The sequence below is a fragment of the Ostrinia furnacalis genome, unplaced genomic scaffold, assembly GCF_004193835.3.
Source record: "Ostrinia furnacalis isolate ACB-3 unplaced genomic scaffold, ASM419383v2 OfSCF4659, whole genome shotgun sequence".
NCBI lineage: Eukaryota > Metazoa > Arthropoda > Insecta > Lepidoptera > Crambidae > Ostrinia > Ostrinia furnacalis.
Genome location: NW_021134898.1, coordinates 38,689 through 53,562, shown reverse-complemented (window position 1 = coordinate 53,562; position 14,874 = coordinate 38,689). Strand labels below are relative to the sequence as shown.

Below are 14,874 nucleotides of genomic sequence, written 5' to 3'. Positions count from 1 at the left end.
TTCAAACTAGTTCCGTCTCCTTTTTGCGAGTGTTCCACTGATGATGTCAGTCATGAGCAGTCTGCCCATCATATCTTGTGGGAGTGTGATCTTTGGAAACATGAACGTGATATAATGCTTAATTCAATACAACATACATCTGTTTCCGCAATTTATTACACCGATCTTGTCGCGACAAGGAAAAATTTCCGTGCTTTTAAGCGATTTTGTGAAAAATATTATTGGCAGGTAGTTGCTAATTGCTCATAAGATAGGCCCCCTTAATTTAATTTATTGTCCGTGGTGCATAATCTTTTTCTTAAAGGTTTTAAATCTTTGTTTGTCACCTGTCATCCGCTTTGCAATGGAGGGAAGTCGAACCTTAATTTCGAACTCCTCCTATGTTCTTCTGATTAATTTCGTTGCGGGTCCAATGACAGTTTAACTTTCCCCCGGGACAAACTTGACCTTCATTGGTTGGGTTTTTGTGGCGGTCAAGCTGTAGATCCTGGCTACACAGGAGTTGCAGTGGTGGGAACGAGAGGTGGGAATAGTCCCGTTTATCGATAGTATTAGTAATTTCCAGCGGGATCTACGAAAAATCGATGATCAAAGCGTCCCGTCTCCCTCTCAGTTGATTTCCCGAACCTTTCCCCTTAACCTCACGTAATTAACAGACGATCCCTAGCAATGAAGGCTATCGTTTTTATACTTAACAGTGAGTGCAAATGCGATAGTCCTCCTACCACTTTAGCACTCACCAGTTGGTGCCACTGTCTTCGCTACTAGCAAGTGACAGGACCTTACTCTACAGTGGCGCCATCTTGATGAGTGCAAATGCGATAGTCCTCCTACCACTTTAGCACTCACCAGTTGATGCCACTGTCTTCGCTACTAGCAAGTGACAGGACTTTACTTGACCTTCATTGGTTGGGTCTTTGTGGCGGTCAAGCTGTAGATCCTGGCTACACAGGAGTTGCAGTGGTGGGAACGAGAGGTGGGAATAGTCCCGTTTGACAGGACCTTACTCTACAGTGGCGCAAACTGGTGAGCGCTAAAACGATAGCCCTCATTCTGTCGTGGTATCCATCGGCGGTTACTTCTTCTTGCTCTTGCCGAGCGTGAGCGTGTGGTGGTGCGTGGCGGCGTGCTGCTTGCGGCGGTTGAACTCGATGGTGTCGTCCTCGATTTTCTTGCGAAGCTCCTCCAAGCGTTTCTTTTCGTCCGTGTGGTCTTTCTTGAGACGGTCGAACTTGGCGTGCAGCTGGAAAGATAGGTATGATAGTGAGTATTTTGGAACTAACAGATTTGTGTAAGTAACATATGATAGACCCAGTCATCCGCTTTGTAATGGAGGGAAGTCGAACCTTAATTTCGAACTCCTATATTCCTCTGATTAATTTCGTTGCGTGTCCAATGACAGTTTAACTTTCCCCCGGGACAAACTTGACCTTCATTGGTTGGGTTTTTCATCAAGCTGTAGATCCTGGATACACAGGAGTTGCAGTGATGGGAACGAGAGGTGGGAATAGTCCCGTATATGATAGACCCAAAGTGCTGTACCTCCAATCGGTATTATTAGTCATACATTTGATTACCTTTGTTAAAGAACTAGGTTGGAAATGAAAGAAAGGGATAGGCTACCATTAGCATTATAACACTAGGAGCTGCTGACATGACAGAAACATTAAGATTAGTCACGCACTATCCTCAATTTAGATTCTAGAGGAAAACAAGAGGATTTTGCAATACGGGCTGGGAAGGTGTGGAATAAGTTATTGTTGTGAACCAATTACCTATCTATACTATTTAGCGCCATCTACTTAGATATTGCGTAAGCAACTGTCAGTAAAGCGCCATCTATGGTTCTTTCGAAATACTTTAAAACTGGACAAGCTAGTTCACACGATATACCATAGATGGCGATTAAATCCTAAATCCTATCGATATAATTGAATCGATTACAATGGACATTATTTTCGTAAAACGAATATCGATAACTTCGAGTATTATCGATTTTTAGGTTACTTATAATAGACAAGTGGCGATATCTATCCGCGCTACTACAGAGTAGTGGTAGTCTTTACCAACAGATGGCGCTGACACATACATTACAAGACACGCAACCTGCATCGCGGTGACTGAGTTCTCTGCCCAGACTAGAAGAATTATAATAATAAAAAAACCAGAGGCTGATATTAATTGGATCTCGGTTCCCGTGCACAACACCCTCTCAACTCAACTTCAACGAACTGTCTCACCCGTGACATTGACAGGGGGCGCTACCGTCAATACCGGATCGCTGGTTCCGATTTCTGCCACGTTGGAAACTATATAGTTTAACGATGGTGGCGCCCCCTTATCAATGTGTTTGGTGGAACAATTCAGTGTAGCTCATCTATAGTTTCCTTATCGTGGTCGATCCTCAAATCCCACAGATATAATAATCGATTACGTTTAGGCGCGTGGTCCAATTCGCAATTGGTCCAATCGTGAAAAATTTACAAATTCGCGATTAGTCCAATTCGCTATTGGTACAATTCACGACTGGTCTATAGATGACTCACACTGAACTGTCCCACCAAACTCAATGACAGGGGGGCGCTACCATCGTTCAACTAAATGGTTTCCAACATGGCAAAAATCGGAACCAGCGATCCGGTATTGGCGGTGGTGCCCCGCTGTCAATGTCATGGATAGGACAGTTCAGTATTTTGGAACTATAATTCGCTATTGGGCCAATTCACTATTGGTCCAAAATAAAAGGATATTCAAAATGAAAAAAATAAGGAGGTTATTCAACCGTTTAGGCCTGATTGGTCCAATTCGCAATTGATTCAATGGTGAAAAATTCACCTAAAGGATCGATTATAACGTATGTATTGTAGTACCTCCTTCTCGGCGTCCTTGAGCTCGGCCTCCTTCTCCTTGACGCGCTGCACGAACATCTGGCGCATCTCGTCCTCCTTCTGCTGCAGCTCGGCCAGGTGCGCCACGCGCTTCTGCTCGAACGTCTGCTGGAACGACACCTGCAAAGGACAACGACCATTTATTATACAGGGTGTTAGGTAAATGGGTATATGAGCCGACAATAGCCCATGTTAACATGGGCATATAAACGGTATGGTGAAGTCAGAAAATTGATATCGTCATTTTAATTATTTTAATTTTCATACAAATCGGATTTTATAAAATTAATTTTGTATGAAAATTAAAAAAAAAATGATATCAAATTTCTGACTTCACCATACCATTTATATGCCCATGTTAACATGGGCTAGTGTCGGCTCATATACCCATTTACCTAACACCCTGTATATGTTATGTCAATTTCAAAATTCAAATAAATGACGCAAATGAGATTTCCTCCATCGATTACTATAAAATGACAATGAGGGTTTTCGCGATTGAAAAATCCGCCAGATGGCAATACGTAGACGGGAGGTCCAAATGCTGCATGATTGGTTATTTTTGACATGACATTGACAGATATGTCAAAATCCACCAATCACGCAGCAGTCAGACCCCACATCCACGTCCCGCCATCTAGAGGATCTTTCATACGCGAAAACCCTAAATGAGATCAAACCAATGGCATCACTTGCTTTCGGCCTCGGTGCTCGTATACGCGTGCGTTATTAACGCCGTATGGTGTGCAGCGTACATAATCAACAACCTTTTACAGTCCACTGCTGGACTATGAGCCCCCTCCACTATAGTGGAGGGTTTTGCCATAATCCCCACGCTTGGCAGGCGGGTTGGAGATCGCAGTTTAAAAGATTTATGTTTTTCAGAAAGCGCTGCTGCCCGTTATCCGTTTGATGTGTAGTCCCTAAGTCGCCTTTTACGACACCCGCGGGAAGAGTAGGGGTTGGTGACAAATGTACTCTACTCTAACTCTACTTGCTAAAATCAAGTGGCAGTGGGCGGGGCACATAGCTCGTAGAGACGATGGCCGTTGGGGCAGGAATGTTCTCGAGTGGCGACCACGGGCTGGAAGACGTAGCGTGGGCAGGCCTACTAGGTGGACCGACGATCTGGTAAAGGTCACGGGAAGAGCCTGGATGCGGGCAGCGTAGGACCGTTCATTATGGAAAACCTTGGGAGAGGCCTTTGTCCAGCAGTGGACGTCATTTGGCTGAAACGAACGAACGTACTCTACTCTGCGCTCACCACACCGAAGTGCAGCGCACACTGATCAAGTTATTGTCGGCCTACTGTGACTGACCGGCTTGTTGTCGGCCTACTGTGACTGACCGGCTTGTTGTCGGCGGTGCGTGTCTGTACTGACCGGCTTGTTGTCGGCGTCGACGTCGCTGAAGCCCATCTGCTGCAGGCGGCGGCGGCGGTAGAGCTCGTAGTGTCGCGCGTGCGTGTCTCTACTGACCGGCTTGTTGTCGGCGGTGCGTGTCTGTACTGACCGGCTTGTTGTCGGCGTCGACGTCGCTGAAGCCCATCTGCTGCAGGCGGCGGCGGCGGTAGAGCTCGTAGTGTCGCGCGTGCGTCTTCTCGCGCATGTCCTCCATGTTGGTGCGGATCAGCATCTCGCGCAGCTTCACGAAGTCGCAGTGGGACTCGTTCTCCACTGGAATTTGAACATAAACATTTGTTACTGAAGTTTTCTTCTCACCGTAGTAGTCGTGTGAAGTTGTCACCTGCGCAGCTCATCAACGTGGCGCTAGCTCAGCGTCACCGTGACGCCAATACTGAGTGGCTGCCGAAAAGGAACGCAACAACGGAATGAGAGGATTCCGTTACTTGCCCGAACAAACGTTGCGTAGGCCTCGTGGCGACACTGAAGACAGCGTTGCGTTAACATTACGTGGGCGCTGGCAAGACAACACTAGAAAGACGCTACTGTAAGCGGGTCTCTTAACGACTACTAAGGGACCGTTCAAGTATTACGTAAGCACCAAGGGGGGGTGGGGGGGGTCTCTGTTTTGCTTATTTTGATGACATGGGGGGTAGGGGGGTCTAGATGATGATTACGTCATCGTTAGTTATTTACGTTTTTTCGGGGATTCCCGCAAATAATACATATGCGTAGGCACTCGCCTTGAGAACTGATTAGGGGAATTACCGCACATTAGGGAAATTACCGTGCGCTATTCAGTTGTCTAATAATTAATTCTCGTGCCGACATTGCCCATTGAAATTTGAGAGTCCGCATAAAATATTATACGCGAAGCCGGCCTAGCGCGCGTGTTTTGTTTGGATACTAAACGTATTGTAAGCATTGAAAGTTATCATTTGTGTTTATGTTGATGCATAATTGATGCAATTATGTTTGTTGTGTTCTTTTTTTTTTTCAGATTATATTTTTTTGTTCCTACTCTGTGTATCAGTAAAAACCTAATATTTTCATGAATTTTCCTATTTTAAAAATGACAATATAAAAAACATTTATAACAAAATGTTTACGTAAGCATAGGGGGAGGGGGTAAGTGCTTTGCTTACTTTTGATGACAAGGGGGGCGGGGGGGTAAAAAATGGTAAGAAATCTGCTTACGTAATACTTGAACGGCCCCTAAGTGCAATGTATATCCTCGCTTAACATGCGGATCTAATGACAGTTTATCTTTCCCCGGGACAAACTTGGCCTTCACTGGTTGGGTTTTTATTAGCGCTCAATCTGTAGACTCTGGCTACACAGGAGTTGCAGCGGTGGGAACGAGAGGTGGAAATAGACTATTTGACACCATTCCCCAATCATTCGAAATTACAGCTTTTTAAAAAAACTAAACAAACTTCATGCTAGTCTTTAAAACTTATTTAATTTTAAATTAAATCTGTAAATTAAGATTTTTGGTTGCATTGATAAAAGTTGTTCGAGTTGACAAAATAGTGACGTCACAGGCTTGTATTGCCATACACAATCTATGGGAGTCTCGTTTTACAGTTTCAAAAAGTACGTTAATTGATTGGTGGTGTCAAATACCCTATAGTGCCACAGTGATATTGACGTTACCTTGAATAGTGTGCCCTCAGTGGCGAAAAAACGCCAGTTCATCGCCATAAACCAAAGAAGAAGACGTTACCTTGCACGGTGCCCCAGGGGTACTGCCTCGCGCGCACGGTCTTGTTGCCGCACTTGACGAAGTCGGTGGAGCCGACGACGGCGAAGGGGACGTGCGCGTTCATGCCGCCGTTGACCTCCGACACCGACTCGTCGTCCGTCGGGAACGAATAGATCTCCACGCCGTTCGCTTGCAACTCTTGCATTATCTTCGACTGGAAGAAAAGATGGTTTTAAGTCGACACTAATTTAAAAACGAAAAAGCTACACAAATGCCTCCGCCAATGATTTCTACAACGACCGGTGCTACCTACTAAAAATTAATAATTTAAAAACTAACTAACTCTTAGTTTAGAGTTCCTATGGCCATCTCCCGACTGCATCATCAGGACCCTGAACATCATCTAACACTAAAGTGCTCGAAAAGACAAATCCAACGAACCCAAACTCGATGCGATTCCGCCGTTTCGTTTAGGAGTTCCTATAGCCACCTTCCAGTCCCATCATCAGACCAGCTATATTGTATTGTCATCTAATCTACATATACTTGCCAAGTTTCATGATGATACAAGAATTAGAAGTGCGTGTAATTCAGATTCTTAGATTCCATTACATGTTAGTTACATACACAATCTAATAAAAGCGTCTTAAAAATCGTCAATAATATCAGTAGTACAAATTAATGTAAAGACTACACATAAGACAATGCTACAGTGTATAGCTTGTCTACTACATACTTCTAGGGTATAGTATTCAAATACATTTTACAGCCATTGTCCACATCTAAAACCCTGATTAAAGAATTCTGTCTTATCATAATCACTGTTTTTGACTTTTTTCACCTCATCAAAATCGATAAAAGGTAACGAAATATATATTAGCCAAAGAGTGCTATAGTACAATTAAAAAAGTATGATATTTACGTTAAACTGATGCCATGAAAATACCAACGATCCTTGCTAGTAGCATGCAACCAATTAACATAGAAATACACATTATTCTAGGCCAACTAGTGACCAGCGTAGTATGCAATCTAGGTCAATTGAATGCTCGACTCATCAAGAGACATATCGTGATGAACCAGTCAACTGTGACACGACAATTTTACAGATATTGAACTTTACTACAAGCAGGGTTCGAAAGGATAGTTATCACAATTATCTTGATAATAACAAAAAAATGCGCGCGTAAAAGTGAACTATATTCGAAGTTTTCAAACTCGTGTGGACTGTGGTGGACGTTATTTAACATAGATAGTTCTAAAACCTATCTATTTAGCTCCATAACGATCACTCGTTAACTAGCGTCAAAATATTTATCTATTTTCCACAACGCTTTATATGGGACTAGCGATGGATAACTTGACAACAATCAGTAACCAAAAACATAAAGCAACATTCTCAATGTAACATCAGAATTTCTTATGAAACAATATGACAATTGTATCTTACACTGTTGATAATGTCGAACCCTGACTACTAATTATTATTTTATAATCGACAGCACATCACACTATAAATTTTTGTTGCAAACTAGCTTCTATTACAACTAAATAAGATGCCTTACCTTGAACTTCTGCAGTTCCGTCTTGGAGATGGTGTCGGCTTTGGCGATGATGGGAATGATGTTCACTTTGGTGTCCAGTTTCTTCATGCACACCAAGTCGATGGATTTCAGACCGTGACCTGGAAGATGGGAGTAATGGCTTTATTACTATTTTCACTTTTTTTCATCGAAAGTTACGGTTTTATAATCTATATTTTTAGAATTTGGTGCTAGCAACACTCCTTTGATTCTAAAATCTAGTATTTTTGGATAGATCGTCAAAATAGTGTTTTTTGCGAGACAACTTTTACGATTGTTTGTATAGGATGGTAATTCAATAATAACAAACTTATAACTTTACACAAGTAGGTAAGTAATCGAAATGACTCAGGACTACAGTAAAAATAATAAAAAAACAATTAAAGTATTTTAAGACCATTTTAAGCAAAACATAGTTTTAAAAATGAGTTAATGCTATTAAACAAGTCAACAAAGTTTACATTTTCTAATATTAGCATAAAATAAACATCGGAAACTATTTATCAGAAGTTCCTTGAACCATAATATCTAGATAAGACCATTCCATCTAAAAGCAATATGACTCATCCTCAGTCCTCCACATTAAGTGAAATATTATAAACTGCTCGTCTATTCCCGAAAACAATATCTACATCTACATTCCATCTCTCTCACTCAAGGTTCACTCTAACGAGAAAGACAGAGAAGGCAATAACGGCAACATTTAGCTCCGTAGACCCCTCGAGACAGCCGAGCTGGCGTCAATCACCCGTCACTCGAGTGTGAATGATAATTATGTTACTGTTGCCATTGTGGCGGGCTCATAATCGCGGCGGAATGTGTTCGTAATCACTGGCTGATTGACTAGTAACGTCTTTACTCACTTACCAATACACATTTGCAATCACAGCTGTTATACAACAATGAATACTAAACGATGTGTTTTGAAAGAATGTCAATAATAAAATAATAATTATGTAGCTTCCCTAATAATACGACAAACGGGCATAGCATAGGTAGGTTGATAGGTATTTTTGTAATTAAAATGTTATTTATCCTCTTCAAAATTAATAGATCTGGTATTTTAGATAGAGACAAATTAGCGCAGTAAAAGCGACAGTTAAGTAACCGTTATCAACAATAAACAATGACACACAAAACGTGTCAACAAACGAATTCCGATATCATCGACAAAGTAGCGCAAGATCGTTGCACTTTACAAATCGAGTGTTGTGAAAACACCGACGCGTGCCCCGTAACGATACAGCACGTAGGCGAAGCACAGTAAGGCAAAAGGGCTTGTCGTCATGAACTGTAAACTCGTAATTCGTATACTAACTAGCACTACTACTAGGTATCAATATGCATTACTAGATTCGAGGAGACAATACGTATTCAGAAAGCGACGTCTTTAAGAGTTACTAGGTAGTAGGTTACTAAGAACTAGAACATTGAATTAACTCAATTTCCTGATACGAATAATAATCAACTGCTTTAGAGTAATTTTAAATTTCACTGAGAACTGAACATGACTTCCGGAGTCAGGATATCGCAGATTGGACCGTGTGATGTCTCATAAAAATACCACCAAGGATGTAACTCACACGATACATTTCCACACGAGCTCATTGATACTCACGCGTACGTAATAAGAAATGTCCCGTTACATATGGAGATGCCCAAGAGACATGTGTCACAAACTTCGAGGGCATGTTTTTATGTCGCGCGCGCCCCGCATACATCAGCGAGCCAATGTCAAGGACGACATAGATGTGGGTCGATGATGGGGAAAGTAATAACAGTGTAGTAAAACGAGTCTATTTGGATTGGAAAGTAGAAATTAGACCAGTAAGGAACCTATTTTTGTCTCGAACTTTACAACAAAATTTAAACTGACAAAAGTTAATTGTTAAATAAATAAAAAGTTTACTAAAATAAAACTGTTTGCATATAAACAGAATTCTACTGCTACTTGTATACAAATAAGTACCATAAGAAACAACAACTTCAATCAGCAATATTCCTATCTGCAAAAGACTAATTTCTGCCTATACTGTTTTGAAAAACAAAAAAAGCCTCTATGTTATCTCAGACATATTCTCTTCATCATATTATAGCCTTCACTAGGATAATCCAACTGTCCCTAAGCCTTTGCATCAAAATTCTGAAAACTTGTCAAAAAACAGTCACATTAATTCTCATTCTGAAAATCCATAGCAGCTGTCCGAGCAATGCAGAAAATCACTCACCAGTAGGACAGATAAAGTAGAGGCAGACGTGCAGGCGGCTGTCATGGTATGTGGGCAGCGCACGCTTGATCTTCAGCTCCTCTTGTAAGTACGCCTCGAACTGAGCATCGATGTAGTCCACCACCGCCTTGAAGCTGTCCTCCTTGTTCACCTGGTCTCCGTACCCCACCGTGTCGCATATTGTTAGCTGGAAAGTAATATAAGCTAATAAAAACTGAATGAACCTGTGCAGCAAAATGACCTCATAAGAAAACATGTTTAGTACAGTCAGGGTGACACCCAAAGTGGCCCAAAAGTTGCCAAATCAACCTTCCTTATCCAATACATGTTGCGAACTTTTGGGCTACTTTGAGTGTCACAAACTATTTGATGCTGAGTGCTGACTGTACCAAGTGATGATTAAAATGAATAAACAAACCTTAAACCTAGTCATAAAGCTAGGTCAGCACCAATACTGTACCTAAGATAATGAGCTAGAGAGAAATAAGTTATTGAATTCCAATACCTTCAGCCGAACACTGCTCTCCTGCAACTCATACGTATGGGCCTTTAGCTTCACAGTGGGCAGGTTGTGTGGGCTGGGAGTGGACTCAAAGTTAGTGTTGAAAAGAGAATCCATCAGGGTCGACTTGCCCAGGCCTGTCTCACCTGGTGACAAACATATTCAACTTACTTTACAGTTGTCATGAAAATATGGTAGATGGACTTTGGATAGTGCACAAGAGAATTGTAATCAATGAACTTAATTAAAGTAATAAATGATTGCTAATAAACCAATGCAAATTCTAACATGGATAAGTTGAATCATAATCAAAAATATTTATTCAGTTTAGACCACAAGTGGCACTTATGAACGTCAAAATGTAGTAAAAATTAAAAAAGAAAAGGTAGCCCTTATGCCCTTACGTAATATTTGGATAAGTCTGTTAATTTTGGTTGTTATTAAGTTACTGCATTTTAGAACCCGAGTAAGAAATAAAACTAAATTAACTGTTTGCAGTTTAAAATAATAATAAAGGGAAAAACATTTTTAGGCAAATATTTGCCTGTTTAGTGCTTATTGAGTGATAATATTAACATTATTACAGCCGTTAAAAGCGAGGTTTTTAAACTTGGTCGCTCTTGAGTCTAAAGATACAGCATGAAAAAATCCAATTAAATTATTGAAAGTACTTTTTACTACTTTTCTATCTACTAACTAGGCAGACCAGTGGATCATTATAACCACCAATTGGGCAGCTGTGTTATTATCACTAACAATAAAATAATTAATCACTGTACCAACAGTAGCTTCGAAACATGAGCCGAGCCCACGATAAGCATAGTAACGTGGGTATGAGTAGGTACTGGTAACAAGGTAAGGTCAATGCGGGGAAGTCCGTCAGAGGGGTAACCACGTATACCCTTAGGTAAGGTTCATTTTTGAACAGATACGTTTATAACAGTTAGTTCGATAAAACAGCACGAAATTTTCGTTCAAACTATACAACACAGATGGCGCTAGGTGGTGTTTTCAAGCAATAAAAATCGTGACAACTTTTAGTTTGGTTGTCACGTTGAAGAAGAGTGAGGCGTTTTGTGTTCAAAGTGAAAAAAATAATTCAAAACCAAGTGTTTTTTGAAAGGAAAGCTGGTAAGTGTTTAGCTAATATTACTAACTGTCGATTTGTGAAGTTTAGTTTGATTTTCAACGTTAATTTAAAGAAATATTCCTAGTGATCAGATTCTAACATCCAAATTCAATATTGGGGGAAGTTCGTACAGTCTGTAAGGGAAAGTCCGGCATATGCCGGTGTTGCCCCTTGATCAGATGTCGTAAACCTTTTGGTGTACCGAACTGTAGTTGCAAAATCGATTTTTTTTAATGTAATATTAGGTACTAAACGACTTTGAAATCGTCAGAACATTTGCGTAACTAAAATTTTATTGCAATTGTGGTGTATGTCAGTTAAATATTTTATAGTGAGTATATTTTCAACAAAAGTCAACTTATAAATTTATTTCTAGGTACAAATGTAAAACGAAAATGGTGCGGTATTATAAAAGAAAGACAGATAAAGCTTATTATTCAAAAGAAAAGTTACAAGAAACGGAGAGTTAAGTGGATACCAGGCAGCCCAAATTTATAACATACCGAGAATGACGATTATGGACCATGTCAATAAGAAAAGAGTAAAATCTAAGACTCTCGGAAGATGCACAGCTCTTTCTCAAGAAACCGAACATAAACTAGCATCATATCTGCATACAATGGAACGTTACGGATTTGGATTGAGCAGACAAGAGGTGTTAGAAATGGTTGGTCATTACGTGACTTTGAATGGAATACCATAATATAAATAAAAAAAAACCAGCCCTGTCTTTTTTTAACCTAATTAATTATTATATGTGATAATAAGCTGCCAAAAAGAAAGTATTAAGAATTAATAAGCTTTCCGATCATTATGGTTATTATAATAAATTTGTTTATTTTTTGTTATAAATTCCTGTTCTCGGGGGTGATAATAAATGACTGATTATATTAATAATTAAATTAAAAGTAATTGTATAAGTACAAAGCATTAAGAATTATCTAAAGAAGAATTATCTACACTAGAATGAGAAATTAACTACTTCACATCGTTGAGTCATAATTTTCCATCTTGTTGCACCTTAAAGTGTAATACTATTGCTCAGTGGCTTCAGAAGTGGCAGTTAAAGATGATAAATAATTATTTTATTAATAAAACTATTTAAGCCTTAAGGTTTATGTGATTTTTGCATTGTCTTGTTTTTTTTTAATAAATAATTATAAGCAAGCATCATAAAATATTGTTTTACTCGGTACATTTATTTATGTCTATTTATAGGCTGACAACCCCTGACCTTAAAAGTATGACGGACTTGCCTCACTTTACAATTACAGCGATATAAAACACGATTGCAATCTTGTATCTTAGGCGTTAAGGTTCACATTTAACTGACATTTATATTCAAATCGATTTCAAATACGCATATACATTAATCTTCAGAATGAAAGATTATAAATGTAGTCGACGGACTAACCCCAAAAGCATGGGGAAGTCCGTCTATACGCCACGTTTTAAAAAAATGCTTTTCTTTATAAAAATAAGCGCAGCAAATTTCATTAAATCATATCATATTATATAATATAGTACATGTTTTCCATTTCTTTTAATCAAAATGAAATTAGGATTAATATCAAAGTATAAATATGGTTGTTTTATGAATTCTCAATAAAGTATGCCGGACTTCCCCGCATTGACCTTAAACGAATGATTCATCACTCACCTATGCACAGGATATTGAAGACAAACCCGTTCTGCACACTCTTGTTCACCAACTGATCTGGGAGGCTGTCGAAACCGACATGCCCTGACAGTTTCAGAGTACGCAGGGAAGGCTCCATCTAAAATAAACAACTCAAATGTAACCAGTATAAACGGCACAAGAGAAGTCGTTAGGATTCAGGTAGGTACAAATGGAACAACAACAAATGTTTATTGTTAGCATTCCTGCACCGGTGCGCAAGGAATGTTTTTCTTCGGACACAGTTCCAATTACAGGCATAATAAAACCACTTTCCCGACACAAATTCAGATTGTGGAGCAACGCCCTCGGTCCCATTTACCGCATCCATATTATTGATGTTGGGTATGATTTGAACACGACTAAAACATAATGTCTGGATCCAAATACACTGAACACTGCGCGCACGTCATGATATTAGCACAAAATAATAATTTACAAATTATTTTTAACTTACTTTCGGTGGCTCAACATCAATCGCCGCCATGATTACTTTTTGACTGATGAATCGAAATGAAGTTGAAGGCGTTTTGTTCAGCAATTCCGGAGTCGTCCGCTACAACTTCAGGCACTACCAACATTAAAACGATACATATTTCTCATTTCTCAGTATTTTCAATATTAATTTATTGAAATAAGACAATAAAAATCAATTAATTGCAGATAAATAATTATGCTATTTTTATTAATGTTTTTATTTTATTTTTTATATCTTTTCAGTAAAACGAGCAATAATATAAAGTTGGCAAAATTGTGATGACGCTACTATAATGTTGCCATTAAATAAACTAAACCCTCCTACATGGGAAACTACATTCAAAAGAATCTATTCCTATTCGGCTCTGTGCCATACTTTTTGATAGGTTATTTTGTGTAGTATAATTATTGTTTTTTAAGGCTGAAATGCACCATCTTAATTTAGCTTTAACAAACGTCGAAAATCTGTCAAACTCCATATAAAAAGCACCGGTTATGGTCAAAGCTACGGTTAAAGTAAGTTGGTGCAACTCAGCCTAAATATTTTCATTTTGATAAGTATTAAAAATGGAATTTGAACGTGTATATTAGTGTTGTACCTACTTTCTACAACTGTAGCCTAATTTTTGGTATCATTATAATAATGCTCTGAAGTGATGAAATGAAGAAGAGAGTCATTTTTCATAATATCTTATGTAAAAGATTTGTTAAAAGTTTGAAGTACAATAAAATTTTAGTCAGAGAATTCAATTTCAAAGTTATTTTGTCGTCCAAACTGATGTTTCGAATTTATTAGACTTTTTTTTTTACTAAATAGCAGAGTATGAACATTTTCACACAATATTTTTTTTTTCTTTAGGTAAGTACTTACTTTATAGTATCGATCGACGATAGATTAAAAGAAAGTACCTATATGATTGGTAGGTATTATGACCGGTATCGTCATCACAATATCATTAATGTCAGTCATGTCATCAGCAGGTTTCAAGACGCTATCTGGTTCAAAGCGGGATGTTTACAGCGATACTCGAATACTCGATGCACGCTCAAATTCGAAATGTTTCAATGTTTTTTTTTATTATTTATCACTTCACTGCACTTTTAAACACAATTTAACACCTAATTTGTACACTTATGTAAATTAAAATCAATAAATCATAACGACCATGCTTTCCGTTCATCAACTCAACTACCCGCTTTTTGGTTTCACCCTTCAAAAATTACCCGCGTGTGTTTTCATTGATCGGGTAAATTATTTTTATTCTCTTATGGCAACACTGA

The 14,874-nt window shown here is 39.0% G+C and overlaps 1 protein-coding gene and 1 long non-coding RNA gene across 2 annotated transcripts; one reads left to right on the top strand and one right to left on the bottom strand.

Moving 5' to 3' along the window:
- Positions 1-651: 651 nt before the first annotated feature.
- Septin2 (septin 2) lies at positions 652-13,678 on the bottom strand. The gene is made up of 10 exons (XM_028314310.1): positions 13,574-13,678; positions 13,099-13,216; positions 10,313-10,455; positions 9,808-9,994; positions 7,562-7,680; positions 6,018-6,210; positions 4,401-4,564; positions 2,871-3,008; positions 1,051-1,243; positions 652-669 (listed from the first exon to the last, which is right to left on the bottom strand). Exons 1-9 carry the CDS (start codon positions 13,601-13,603, stop codon positions 1,076-1,078), a joined length of 1,260 nt encoding a protein of 419 aa, XP_028170111.1. The 5' UTR covers positions 13,604-13,678; the 3' UTR covers positions 652-669; positions 1,051-1,075.
- Positions 11,169-12,519, top strand: LOC114359805 (uncharacterized). The gene is made up of 2 exons (XR_003656452.1): positions 11,169-11,440; positions 11,815-12,519. It is a non-coding gene; the product is annotated as an uncharacterized LOC114359805 (long non-coding RNA).
- Positions 13,679-14,874: the final 1,196 nt, after the last annotated feature.